Source organism: Heteronotia binoei, chromosome 15, assembly GCF_032191835.1.
Source record: "Heteronotia binoei isolate CCM8104 ecotype False Entrance Well chromosome 15, APGP_CSIRO_Hbin_v1, whole genome shotgun sequence".
NCBI classification, from domain to species: domain Eukaryota; kingdom Metazoa; phylum Chordata; class Lepidosauria; order Squamata; family Gekkonidae; genus Heteronotia; species Heteronotia binoei.
The window spans coordinates 55,778,574-55,792,363 of record NC_083237.1 but is presented as its reverse complement, the minus strand read 5'-3'; the positions used below and the strand labels follow the sequence as shown (position 1 = coordinate 55,792,363).

The 13,790-nt window shown below is 47.0% G+C and overlaps 1 protein-coding gene across 1 annotated transcript in view; it reads left to right on the top strand.

Moving 5' to 3' along the window:
* JUP (junction plakoglobin) overlaps positions 1-13,396 on the top strand; it is a 33,742-nt gene extending 20,346 nt beyond the window's left edge. Inside the window, exons 8-14 of the mRNA XM_060255432.1 lie at positions 257-412; positions 659-778; positions 2,832-2,982; positions 5,523-5,644; positions 8,467-8,506; positions 9,427-9,586; positions 12,438-13,396. Of these exons, the coding sequence (XP_060111415.1) occupies positions 257-412; positions 659-778; positions 2,832-2,982; positions 5,523-5,644; positions 8,467-8,506; positions 9,427-9,563 (726 nt within the window). The 3' untranslated portion in view covers positions 9,564-9,586; positions 12,438-13,396. The remainder of the gene's footprint in view (positions 1-256; positions 413-658; positions 779-2,831; positions 2,983-5,522; positions 5,645-8,466; positions 8,507-9,426; positions 9,587-12,437) is intronic.
* Positions 13,397-13,790: the final 394 nt, after the last annotated feature.

Genomic DNA, 13,790 nt, shown 5'->3' with positions numbered 1-13,790 from the left:
TAAGCGTGTTTTATTTTAAGGATTTTTAAAAAACTTTGTGTCCTTTATAAAATTTATATCTCTGCTATTACTTAACCTTAAACAGGTACACACATGGCCCGGCCCGACCCGGTCTCATTTATGTCAGATCTGGCCCTCATAACAAATGAATTTCGACACCCCTGATCTAGATGGTAGAACACACTCTGCAGACAGAAAAGCCTTCTGGATGGAGTTCTCAAGCCTCATGTGCCTCTCTTCTCCCTTCTGCTCCCAGGCTACCATCGGCCTCATCCGCAACCTGGCCTTGTGTCCCGCCAACCACGCCCCCTTGCAGGAAGCTGCCGTCATCCCACGCCTGGTCCAGCTTTTGGTGAAGGCTCATCAGGATGCCCAGCGCCACGCAGCTGCTGGCACACAGCAGCCGTACACGGTGAGGGGGCACGGAGGGCATCAGGGTGTGGCTTGAGTGTAGCGGGAGGGAGCATCCTAAAAGTAAAAAAACAAACAAACATTGAAATTGTTGATTTTGAAAGATTTATTTGGAGAATAAGCCATGAGGCTGTAACTTTAACAAATATAGTAGACGTGGGTTGATGGGGCTTAGGACCAAGCTACTGTGCGCTGTATATCCTGAGTCTCTTAAATTTGCCCTCCCCCCCCCCCCCCCCCGTTTCAGGATGGAGTGAAAATGGAAGAGATCGTGGAAGGCTCCACAGGCGCCCTGCACATTTTGGCTCGCGACCCTATGAACCGCATGGAAATCTTCCGTCTGAACACCATTCCGCTCTTCGTGCAGGTGAGAGACTGCTCGGAGGGGGTGGGGAGGGAATGCTGCAAGGATGGGTGATGCTGGGAATGGCTGCTCTGAGCGGCTTAGCATGCAAGAGACAGACCTTGATTCAGGTCATTGCGCTCACTTGTTGATGACGGGAAATCAGTCGTTCTTTCTCATCCCAGCCCACCCTACTCTGCAGAGGAGTTGCAAGGGCAAATGCGGCTTCATTTATTTAGTGACATTATTGATAGTCAGCTTTTCTCACTGGGACTCAAGGCAAATTATATACCAAGACAATCTGCAAAACGGAGCAGTCAGGAAACAATGAAATAGACAGGGCTTTTTTTGTAGCAGGAACTCCTTTTCATTTTGGGCCACACCCCCGATGTAGCCAATCCTCCAAGAGCTTATAGGGTTCTTCTTACAGGGCCCACTGTAAGCTCTTGGAGGATTGGCTACTTCAGGAGGGTGTGACCTAATAGCCAAAGGAGTTCCTGCTGTGAAAAAAGCCCTGGAAATAGGATTTGGGTTGTAGATCCAACCAGATGTCTAAAAAACCCAAACTGAAGCAAAGTATTGAGTATCAATGTGGCGTGTTAAATGAGGCAGAATTACACAAGGGGAAACAACCCACAGCAAATGTTACACAGCTGTACAGTTCACAATCCCCAATGATTCATCCAAGTAACTTTGTGAGGCCTTTTGTAACAGTGCTACCCAATTGCCTGCATAGAAGAGCCCGCTTGAATAGTTCCAATTTTGCATTGTTTTTCTGCTGTAGCCTTCTTGGGATAGAACTATAGAGAGAGAAAAATGGGGATCTAACCAGGCGTCTTAGCCAGCATCCCGAAGAACCCGTTCGTCTTTCTTCTTTACTCTTTGCTTTATTTGGTTCTTGTTCATCCTATTGTGTCCATGGGCCTCTTCAGAAGCTTGGCGCTGATCTTAAGACAAGTAGCCCTTTGTGGTCCCTTCCGACAAGCTAACAACCTAGAATGAAGATGCTGTGTAGCAAAGGTGAGGGAAGTGCAGGAAAGCGCAACTAAAATGATTAAGGGGATGGAGCACCTTTCCTAAGAAGAGGTTGGGGCTCTTCAGCTTGGAGAAATGATGACTGAGGGGTGACAGCTTGGAGAAATGATGACGGAGAGCCAGTTTGGTGTAGTGGTTAAGTGTGTGGACTCTTATCTGGGAGAACCGGGTTTGATTCCCCACTCCTCCACTTGCACCTGCTGGAATGGCCTTGGGTCAGCCATAGCTCTGGCAGAGGTTGTCCTTGAAAGGGCAGCTGCTGGGAGAGCCCTCTCCAGCCCCACCCACCTCACAGGGTGTCTGTTGTGGGGGAGGAAGGTGAAGGAGCTTGTGAGCCGCTCTTGAGACTCTTCGGAGTGGAGGGCAGGATATAAATCCAATATCTTCATCTACCTCACAGGGTGTCTGTTGTGGGGGAGGAAGGTAAAGGAGATTGTGAGCCGCTCTGAGACTCTTTGGAGTGGAGGGCGGGATATAAATCCAATATCATCATCTTCTTCTTTTTCTTCTTCTTCTTCTTCTTCACATTATAGAGGTTTACAGAATTATGCATAGGACAGAGAAGGTAGAGAAAGAAGTATTTTTCTCCCCTTCTCACAATACAAGAACTTGTGGGCACGCAACAAAACTAATGAGCAATAGGCTTAGAACAGATAAAAGGAAGTTCTTCACAGAAAGAGTAATGAACATGTGGAATTCATTGCCACATGAAGTGGTGGCAGCTACAAGCATAGTCAGCTTCAAGAAGAGATTGGATAAACGTATGGAGCAGAGGTCCATAAGTGCCTCTTAGCCACAAGGTGGATGAACGCTACGTCTGGGGCACCGATGCTCTGTATTCTTGGTGCTTGGGGGCAACAGCAGGAGGGCTTCTGGAGTTCTGGCCCTGCTGATGGACCTCCTGATGGGACCTGGGTTTTGGCCACTGTGTGACGCGAAGTGTTGGACTGGATAGGCTTGATCCAACATGGCTTCTCTTACGGTCTTATGAAGTCTTCACTTCCTCATGCTTCTTTTTCTCTCTTCCCTTTCCAAACTGCAGCTCCTCTATTCTCCAGTAGAAAACATTCAGCGTGTGGCAGCTGGCGTGCTGTGTGAACTGGCCCAGGATAAAGAAGCAGCTGATGCCATCGACGCAGAGGGTGCCTCAGCCCCACTCATGGAGCTGCTGCACTCCCGGAACGAAGGCACAGGTGAGAGATGTATATACGCTTGCCTTCCAAAAATACTGTCCAAAAGCAACACCACTGTGTATATAAACCATAAAGAATTTATAGACCTGAAGAGTCTTTTCTTACTTTATAAAGACACCTTATACACAGTACAGAAAGCCTTTTGTGAATGTTGGAAGTCTTAGTTTTGATGTCAAAAGACTGAATTTGCAGAATGGCTCTGTGATCAAGCAGCTCTGAGAAATGTGACCCATAAAGTCGACAGGCACGTAAGGAGAAGACTGGAGCCTTTGGAGCCATTAGTCGAGGGAGGAAGACCCCAACCGGTCCGTGGCCTGTTAGCAACCGGGCCGTGAGTTGTATAATTATTTCATTATATGTTACAATGTAATAATAATAAGACAACATTGGATTTATATCCTGCCCTCCACTTTCAGATTTCAGAGTCTCAGAGAGGTTCACAATCTCCTTTATCTTCCTCCTCCACAACAGACACCCTGTGAGATGGGTGGGGCTGAGAGGGCTCTCACAGCAGCTGCCCTTTCAAGGACAGCTATGCGGGAGCTATGGCTGACCCAAAGCCATTCCAGCAGCTACAACTGGAGGAGTGGGGAATCAAACCCAGTTCTCCCAGATAAGACTTCACACATTGAAGCACCACACCAAACTAATAGAAATAGTGCACAATTGTATTATCCAGAAACCATCGGCGTCCCCCAACCCCCGGCTCCGTGGAAAAATTGTCTTCCACAAAACCGGTCCCTGGTGCCAAAAAGGTTGGGGACCGCTGTTCTAGTGGACTTGTTTCAACAATAAGGACTATGAATGTATGCTCTAAAAGATTCAACAAGGAACTTCTCTAGAAAAATTGTATGGAGCTGTGGTGATAAAACTAGTTAGAAATTTGTGTTGTGAAATCCACCCCCTTTTGAAACAATTTTCTGTACTGTGTATAAGACTCTTCAGGTTTATAAGTTCTTCATTGTTTATATACGCTGCGGTGTTGATTTTGGTCTGTAATATACTGTGTTGCCACTTTGTTTGTTTCAAAAAATGCTGGGCTGTGTTCAGCTATGTGGATACTGCACATTCCTGCAGGCACGCTTTCCCCCTTTCTCTGATCGACAGGCTTATTAGTTTAATTATCTCGTATGGGAAAGCTCCCCAGACAAACGCGGGGAGAATAATTAAAAGATGTTTGAATATAGCAGTGCCAGGCAAAATGGGCTTGCCAAAGTTAAGTCAAGCAAAGCTTTGCGCTGTTCTGTTCTCTTTTGGGGAAAGGGAAGTGCAGGATATTTGGTGTATTTATTTGCACTCCAGTAAGGCATTGTACTATCACATTGCTTACACTATCATGCTTTTTATAGTGAAAAGATGGGAAAAGTGAATAAAGGACTGGCAAAGGGTTTTGCTTGGCAAATATCCAGGTGGAAGAGAAGTAACCGGTGGAGGTCCTTTTAAGGTTGATTTCTATTTTATCCAGGGATGCTCGTTACAGATGGAAAACTAGACCCTCTGGAAGAAGGCTAGACTGACCACTCCTTCCCAAAAGTAGACTAGTTTTTCTGTATATAGTGGGTTGGCTCCAATTGGCTTAATTGGGCCCAATAACCCTCCTTACTGGACACCCCTGTCCTACATTTGTCCATGCAGGATTAGTGATTCCTGAGAGCTGTTTTTTTTTTGGGGGGGAGGGTGCTCGAAGGGAGACCTCTTTGTGCCTTTTTGACTCTCAGAAAAGCTGGTTGGATCCAACCCACCTCTACAGAGAAGGGAGAGGATGATTCAGACAAATAGGTCTTTGGCTTCCTAGTAGTACAGCCAAAGAAAGGTTTGACATATAATTGCCACTGATTGAAGGAATGGAGAGTTTGTTTTAAGTCAGAGATTAAGTTTGCATTTCTTCTCCTTTCCTTTTGTACCCTTAGAAGCTCTCATTGATTCACAGATCTTGAGCAGCAGAAGCCACTTTTTGGTGCAAGGGCTAAAAGGACTGAGGCAAACTTTGCAATTGCTGGAGTGATCTTAGGAGCCTTATCCCTGAGCAAAAGAGCCAGGGTTTCCAGAGTGTGGGGAGATGACTGGTTGGGTACAGGAATCCCTCACAACCTAAAAAAATCTGCGTTCCAGCAGAGCGTGAAAGGGTGTGTCAGTCCTGTTAAGGTCAGAAGGGCAGATTCTATTAGTGTAGGGTCTATTCACAAATCTCCCTTGCAAAACCACTGTAGGTATAACATTCAGTCTTGAGAACAAAAAAAGCTCTGCAATAACACAGGATGGTAAAATTTGGTGTATTTATTTACTGGTAAAAAAATTGTACTATCACACTGCTTAACACTATCACACTTTTTATAGCGAAAAGATGGGAAAAGGTGGATACGGAACTGGCAAAGGGGAGATTAAGTTTACAAAAAAAACCCCAAACAAACAGGGAGGTTGAGATGGCGGCATTGCAGAAATGCACCCAAAACAGAAAGGATAGCATTGCAGATGCACAGAGATTAACATCAAAGGATGTTTGATGAAGGGCCTCTTGGTGTTTTTTTCCCCCCCTCCAGCCACTTATGCGGCAGCTGTGCTCTTCCGCATCTCAGAAGACAAAAACCCAGATTATCGGAAACGCGTTTCAGTGGAACTGACCAATTCGCTGTTCAAGCACGACCCTGCCGCTTGGGAAGCTGTGAGTGCTCTCTGGTTCTTGGGCAAGGAGGGGTTGATAGGTGGGGGAGGGGAGGAGATCAGTTGCTGCGCACGTTCTGCCCTGGTATGAATTGGCTTACCAAACCCCATAATTATTATAATCCATTGCTTTCTGATTTTACAAAATGGAAACGCAGAGTACCGTATTTAGCGAGCTGACCGTAACAATCTCTTGGAATCAGCGGTTATAGATATTTTTGAATCTTCACCAGTGAGGCATGGTAAAAAACCAAATCACAAAGGCAAACATGCCTCCCTTTCCCAAATTTCGTGCTCATGCTCTGGGAGTTGGAAGAAGGGTCAGCAGCATTTTTAAAAAGTGTTTTATCTCCTTCAGAAGCATTGAATTTCAAAAGCAGATTTTGGAACATTTTTGAAGTTCAAGCATAGGATCCGACTTTTGTAAGAGCCAGACTTCAGGATGCACAAGCGCCTTCTGAGAGCCAGTTTAGTGTAGTGGTTAAGTGTGTGGATTCTTATCTGGGAGAACCGGGTTTGATTCCCTACTCCTCCACTTGCAGCTGCTGGAATGGCTGTGGGTCAGCCATAGCTTTTGTAGTTGTCCTTGAACAGGCAGCTGCTGTAAGAACCCTCTCAGCCCTACTCACCTTACAGGGCGTCTGTTCTGGGGGGAAAAGATAAAGGAGATTGTAAGCCACTCTGAGTCTCTGATTCAGAGAGAAGGGCAGGGTATAAATCTGCAGTCGTTATCTTCTTTTCATCTCCAAAGGGTTTTTAAAAATGTGCTTCATATAAAATGAAGAGGGTGGAGGCTTTGGCCACGTAAGACCCAAGGGGAGTGTTTTGGGAGGGGGTGTCTCAGAGCCTCTGCTGGAAAAAAAATTGGTTCTAGACTGGTCTTTTAGGAGGCAGGAAGCAACTTGTTCCTTCTGGCACTTAGAACAGAGCTGTTGCATGAAAACTGCACTGGAATCTGTGGATCATCTAGTTCAGTCTTCTACCAACCCTCTACTTAGGGCAGTTTTGTTGGCGGATTGTTCCACACAGTCTTCCTTACTCTGAACCGATCTCTGCTTGTGTAGTTCAAGCTCTGTTTCTAGGTTGATTTGAGAGACTCATTCTTCCCCATGTATGCTGGGGAGATTTGTAGGAAGAGAAGGAGGGAGGACTCATCTCTCCTTTTCCTGCCTGGAGAATTTGGTAGAAGAAAGGAGGCCTGGCTTCCGTCCCCACTTGGGGTTTTGCAGAAGGCGGTGGCAGTTGTGAGGCACTCCTTGGGTCTTCTGCAAAATCCCTGCACAAATGTGAACATTGCCCCACCTTGATTTCCCTTGATTTCCTGTACATGCTGTGACACCTAGGGCAGCGGTCCCCAGCCTTTTTGGCATCAGGGACTGGTTTTGTGGAAGGTAATTTTTCCACGGACTGCGAGGTGCGGGGCGATGGTTTTGGGATGATACAATTGTGCATTTTATTTCTATTGGTTTGATGTGGTGGTTAAGTGTGCAGACTCTTATCTGGGAGAACCGGGTTTGATTCCCCACCCCTCCACTTGCAGCTGCTGGAATGGGTCAGCCATAGCTCTCACAGAGTTGTCCTTGAAAGAGCAGCTTCTGGGAGAGCCCTCTCAGTCCCAACCAACTCACAGGGTGTCTGTTGTGGGGGAGGAAGATAAAGGAGATTGTAAGCCACTCTGAAATTTGGAGTGGAGGGCACGATATAAATCCAATGTCATCATTATTATTATTATTACATAGTAGTATATAATGAAATAATTATACAACTCATGGCCTGGTTGCTAACAGGCCGTGGCCCGGTACCGGTCCATAGCCCGGGGGTTGGGGACCCCTGGCCTAGGGAAGCAAGCCAGAATCTGTACGCTCCAACCTAGATAATTTTGATTTAGGTGCTTATTCTTGCAGGCAGAGACCTAGGCCACCTAAGATATGTCTTTTTTAAAAGTGCCATTTTCCCAACAGAGTTTGGAGAGAGTGAGGATAACCAGTAAGAACAGCCTGGGGCTGAGGGAGGTGGGGGTCTCATTAGAGGAATTAACTTATTTCACAATGTTTATACCTTGCTCTTCCTGTTTAGTCCTAAAAAGCTTACAGACATGACCAAACACAATTAAAAACATACAGTATAAAACCCTACGCTCCTCAGCAGAACATCAGTTGCCTATCAGAAAGCTGGTTTACTTCCAGCTTGGGACATAGTGGCCCCTTGAGAGAGAGCTTGTTGAAGAAGGATTGCTCTTGCAAGCCTGGCAAACATCCATCATAAACATCATAATAAGGGGTTAGCAATCAAAACAGAACTGGAACAGACAAGGGTAGAGCCTGCCACATGAGCAGAGGGGTGGACCGAAAGGGAGAGAACGCATTTGGAGTACATAGGTTGATACAGAGAGTGACAGTCCTTCCGATGGGTAATATTTTGCTTTCCTGAAAAATGGCCCCGAAGTGAGAAACTCTTTGCCCAACCACAGAACTGATTTGAGTAAGCATGGAGCTTATGAAGGACATGGTTCATACTGGGAAAGTCTGGTGGATCTCAAAGCTCTGCAGGATGAGCTTCCTTCACCAGTTTTTGGGCTTTTTTATGCAATTTCTTGACCATTTGCCATCCTAGGAGGCAGTAGTTTCACAGCCTCCTCACAAGCACAAAGTCCAGGTGAAAATCATAGGCCAACAAAATGGCTGCCCCCAGTTGCCATGGAAAACCTAAGTGAGGAACACTCAGGCAATATCACTCCATAGTGACCCCTTGTGGTTGGTCTGAATTAACTACCACAGTCTGTGGAAAGCTTGTAATCATATGTGAATTGTTGTCTTTCCATAGGCCCAGAGCATGATACCCATTCACGAGCCATATGCAGATGGTAAGTAACCAAGACAAAAAACATATTCTTATTTACCTTCTTAATAGTCCTAGTAGCAACTGTCTTCCTTAATACAATAAAGTGGGATACTAAAACTTCTCTCAATGTGAAATGAGGAAGGAAGCTACATTGCCTCAAAAGTATCTAGGTTTGTTTGGCTTCCACCTGGTTTAAGTTGCCCGGCTTAAGCTTTCCAGGAGAAACTGTGACTTTTGTGGGACGTGATGGAAATCAGAGAGGCCCAAAAGTAGAATCATAGAATTGGAAGGGACCTCCAGGGTCATCTAGTCCAGCCCCCTGCACAATGCAGGAAACTCACAAATACCTCCCCCTAAATTCACAGGATTCTCATTGCTGTCATATGGCCATCTAGTCTCTGTTTAAAAACCTCCAAGGAAGGAGAGCCCACCACCTCCCGAGGAAGCCTGTTCCACGGCGGAACCACTCTTAACGGTCAGGAAGAGCGGTTCTTCAGTGGAACGGTACTTAGTGTTGACCAAGACCCTGAGTTCTGGTTGGGTTGCAGACAGCATCTTCCTTCTTGGAAATAAGACTGAGACAATTCAGATCCTTTGGTGGTGGGGAACAGGAGATAAATCACATTCTTTTTTTAAAAATCCTGTTCTCTTTAGTCACCATGGCTAGTAGCTACTGATAGACATTTTCTCCATGAATCTGCCTAACCCCTATTTAAAGCTGTCTGTGCCTATGGCATACATCCTCTCTTCGTAGCACAGTTAGCTGTGCTAAAGCAGTGGGGATTGGAGCACCCTTAGCCATGGAAGCAACGCTCTAGGTCAGGTTTTTGCATGTACCTGACATCCTATTTGGAATTCCATCTGTGGCTTAGTAGCCATTTGTGTTTGCCACCCCTCCTCCTCGCATTAACCACTGTATGAGCACCTCTGTTTTGATTCTAGTGGAACTGGACGGTGGCTATCGCATGTACGCTGGGGATGACCCCATGGACATGCACCTGGATATGGACGCCGAGTACCCCATGGACGCCTACAGTGACAATGTGCGGGCACCCTACGCAGACCACATGCTCGCCTAGTGCACTCCTTGGGAGAGCTTAAGGTAAAGGCCTCTGTGGGCATGTTTCAGAACCGACTAGTCAGGTGGGACCAAAATTCCTCAAACAATAAGGAGCTATGTCCTCACTCCTTTTGTTTTACCCTCACAACTCCATAAGGTCCGTTAGGCTGAGAGAGACTGACTGGCTGGCCCAAGATCACAGACTGAGCTGGCATGGCAGAGTGGGGATTTGAACCTGGGCCTCCAAGATCAGGGGTCCCCAACATGATGTGCCATTGTGCCTGCTGACACCCTTTCTTGCATCCGCCAAGTGTTTTTAGAAAGTGGGCAGGGCCAGGTGGGGCTTTTGCCCAGCAAGGCTTCCAATAGGCTGTTCAGATTTATTGTTGCTTGGCAACAGCTGCCACCACAGCATAAAGATCTTCACTGTGTGACTGAAGTCAAGCTGTGGCAGCCATTTTGTAGTTGGGTCCATCTCCTGAGGCAGCCATTTTGTTAGGATTCCAAAGGGGCCTGCACGTTGCAGAAAGTTGGGAACCTCAGTCCTAGATCCTAATATTGAATTCCAACCACCACACCATGTAGGCTTGACCAGTGTCAAGCTGCAGACTGTGCCACCATTGTGTGTTAATTCTGAACGCCTGCACACAGCAGATTCATAGATCACAGATTGTCCGCCAGCCCTGGGAAGGAACCTATTGAGAAATAATACTGATAGTCATAACTTCTGTGGAAGGTGGTTTGCTTCTGTTTTGGGAAATGGAGCACTTGGTAGTAACACTTATCAGCATGGTGTAGTGGTTAGACCCTGGGTTGCACCATCTCTCATGGAAACTTGCTGGGTGGTCTTGGGCCAGTCATACAATCTCAGCCTAACCGACCTGACAGGGTAGTGGGAACAGGACGGAAGAGGAGCATATGCCAACATCCGCTGCTTTGAGTCCCCATAGGAGAGAAAATCATGCTATAAATATAAAATCCAGGGCTGTGGGGGGGGGTTTGTGAGGGGACATGCTCACGTGAGAGCGCTTAGTTAAGCAGCAGAGTTCTGCAAGCTTGTCGCAAGCAGAATAAAGAAGATCACTGAGTCAGGCCAGCGGTTCATCTGTTCCAGAGTTGTGGCTCGGGGCAGCCTCCAGGTAGCAGCCCCACGGAAACTCTCGCAAGCCAGTCATCGATGAGAGAGACTTCCTTTGTCCCTCTGGCCCTAGGATTTGGTAATGAGAGAGATTGCTGCTTCCGAACATTGATCAAGGAGAGCCAGTTTGGTGTAGTGGTGAAGAAGAAGAAGACTGCAGATTTATACCCCGCCCTTCTTTCTGAATCAGAGACTCAGAGCAGCTTACAATCTCCTCTATCTTCTCCCCCCTCAACAGACACCCTGTGAGGTGGGTGGGGCTGAGAGGGCTCTCACAGCAGCTGGCCTTTCAAGGACAACTCCTGCGATAGGAGCAGGAACACACAGGAATGCAGTTCCGCCTGACCTGATATGCAGATAAGCTCCTGCTCGGCGTTTTCTACTAAAAAGCCCTGTGTGAAACAATGGTGATGTCACGGGGTGTGCCCTAATATGCAAAGGAGCTCCTGCTGGGCTTTTTCTACAAAAAGAGCCCTGGCAATAGCTATGGCTGACCCAAGGCCATTCCAGCAGCTGCAAGTGGAGAAGCAGGGAATTAAACCTGTTTCTCCCAGATAAGAGTCTGCACACTTAACCACTACACCAAACTGGCTCTTAAGTGCGTGGACTCTTACCTGGGAGAACCAGGTTTGATTCCCCACTCCTCCGCTTGCACCTGCTGGAATGGCCTTGGGTCAGCCATAGCTCTGGCAGAGGTTGTCCTTGAAAGGGCAGCTGCTGTGAGAGCCCTCTCAGCCCCACTCACCTCACAGGGTGTCTGTTGTGGGGGGGAGAAGATAGAGGAGATTGTGAGCCGCTCTGAGTCTCTGATTCAGAGAGAAGGGCGTGGTATAAATCTGCAGTCTTCTTCTTCAAACACAAAAGGCTCCACAGAAGCTAACAGCCACTGACTGGGATACTCTTTGCAGGAAGCTCCTCCCTTCTTTTCTCATTCAGCAGCCATTCGTGTGCCTCTCTTCCAAAACGCTTCTGTCCAGGAAGCAATTTCTGCCTTGGGGCAGTGCCTATAAGACAGTAAAGTCTCTCCTTGGTAGACACAGGCTAACGAATGAGCAAAACAAGGTTTCTTCAAGCCTGATTATATGCTACTATCCAGGGGTGGGATTCTAGCAGGAGCTCCTTTGCATATTAGGCCACATACCCCTGATGTAGCCAATTCTCCCAAGAGTTTACAAGGCTCTTTTTTGTAAGCTCTCAGAGGATTGGCTACATCAGCAGTGTGTGGCCTAATATGAAAGCCAGTTTGGTGTAGTGGTTAAGTGCGCAGACTCTTATCTGGGAGAACCGGATTTGCAAAAGTATCAACCAAGGGTGCACTCCTCCACTTGCACCTGCTGGAATGGCCTTGGGTCAGCCATAGCTCTGGCAGAGGTTGTCCTTGAAAGGGCAGCTGCTATGAGAGTCCTCTCAGCTCAGCCCAACTCACAGTCTGTTGGGGGGGGGGATATATGGGAGATTGTAAGCTGCTCTGAGTCTCTGATTCAGAGAGAAGGGCGGGGTATAAATCTGCAGTCATCATCTTCTTCAAAGGAGCTCCTGCTAAAATTCCACCCCTGCTACTATCTCTGGAGTAAAATAAACAGCTCTGTCCCTCAGAAGAGGGTACGGCTGCCCACTTACCTTCTCTGCGAGTCCGGCACTTAACTTGGTTGTTCTGTGAGAGGCACTGGGAGGCCGTATGGGCTACGGGGGAGCCTGGGTTTTAGAGATTCTCTATCCTTTGATTCTGACTCTTTTTTCCTCCTCATCACACAGATGTTTTCTCAACACAGAAGAGAGCAGTGCTCGAGTCCGGGGGCGCTTGGGAGACAGAAGTGCCTGAGAAAGATAACGGACTCTTCCTTTCCCTGCAAAGAGGTTTTATTTTCTAAAAAAAGTGTTTTCCTTTCTGCGGGCCTGTGGGAAAGATGCCCCCACCCCCGTACCCAGGATCGTTTCTGACAACCATGTAACGATAACCTTTCTACCAGCAAGTCCGTCTCTCCCCCCGCCTCTCCGTTCCCCTCTCCCAGCTTCCATCTTTGAATCAAACTTTCTTCTCCTCCTCTCTTCCTACATCTAACTTCCTTAAAATTCGGACAACATTCTCGGAACGGCTGTGGGATCTTCATAAGAGTATTTTTATTTTTCAAATAAATACATACCAATCCCCCTCCACGTGTAGTACCAGTCCACCTTCTTGCCATTTCCTTGCCCCTTTCTTTGTTTGCACTTCTTGTTCTTGCTGATTAGGAAGCGAATAAAATAGAAATGTTGCTAATTCTTTTCCCCTTGCGTTTTACTTTCTGGTTTCATGAAAGAATAAGGACAGCTGGTGTGGGGTAGGGGTGAGATTGCCCTGGCAACGTGCATTTCCCATAATGCCCCAGTCAAGCCCCCCCCTACAAAGAAAGTTCTCTCTATCCATTTCTTGAAGCAAGCAGGCCTTCTACTGACTAGTTCTTGAGCATCTCTTTTAACTCAAGGCCTTCTCTTTCTCCCCTCCCCTGACTTTCCCCGGTGACTGGCGTGTTTCCCTCCTCCCCGGCATCGCTGCCTTCCTTCGCTCTTCTAATGCATTTTTAAAAAGCGGCTCTCTCAGCGTGATGGCTTCAGGCTTCCACTGGAAAAGGGATCGATGCAGCTGCAAATGTAGTTCAGAAAATTTTATTATTATTTCTCTAAGGGTTTTTTTGTATAGACCAAAGCTAAAAAAAAAAAAGACAAATAAAAACTTAAACCCAACACTGCAAAGCAAATGAACTGGTTCTTTCACGTTTATGTTAACATCGTGCACGACTGGGAGGGATATAAGGTGTGCAGGAGCGAGGGATATTTAATCAAAATCATATGGCATGGACTTGGTGATTTACGGTATAATGAAGATCTCTTCCCCTGTAAAAGAGGAAATCACAGCAGCCAAAATATCTGGAAAGCTGGAAAGAAGGCAAAACTATGGCACATGCCCTTTTCCCCAGCCCCACAATTGAGGACTTGATGAGAAGGAACCCATTGACATCCAGCTACTGGTGCGACCTTGGGTTAATAACGGTTCTCTCTTAGAGCTGTTCTGTCAAGAGCAGTTTTTGGAGAGATCTCTCAGCTCCACCCAAGCCTGTGGCCACAGGG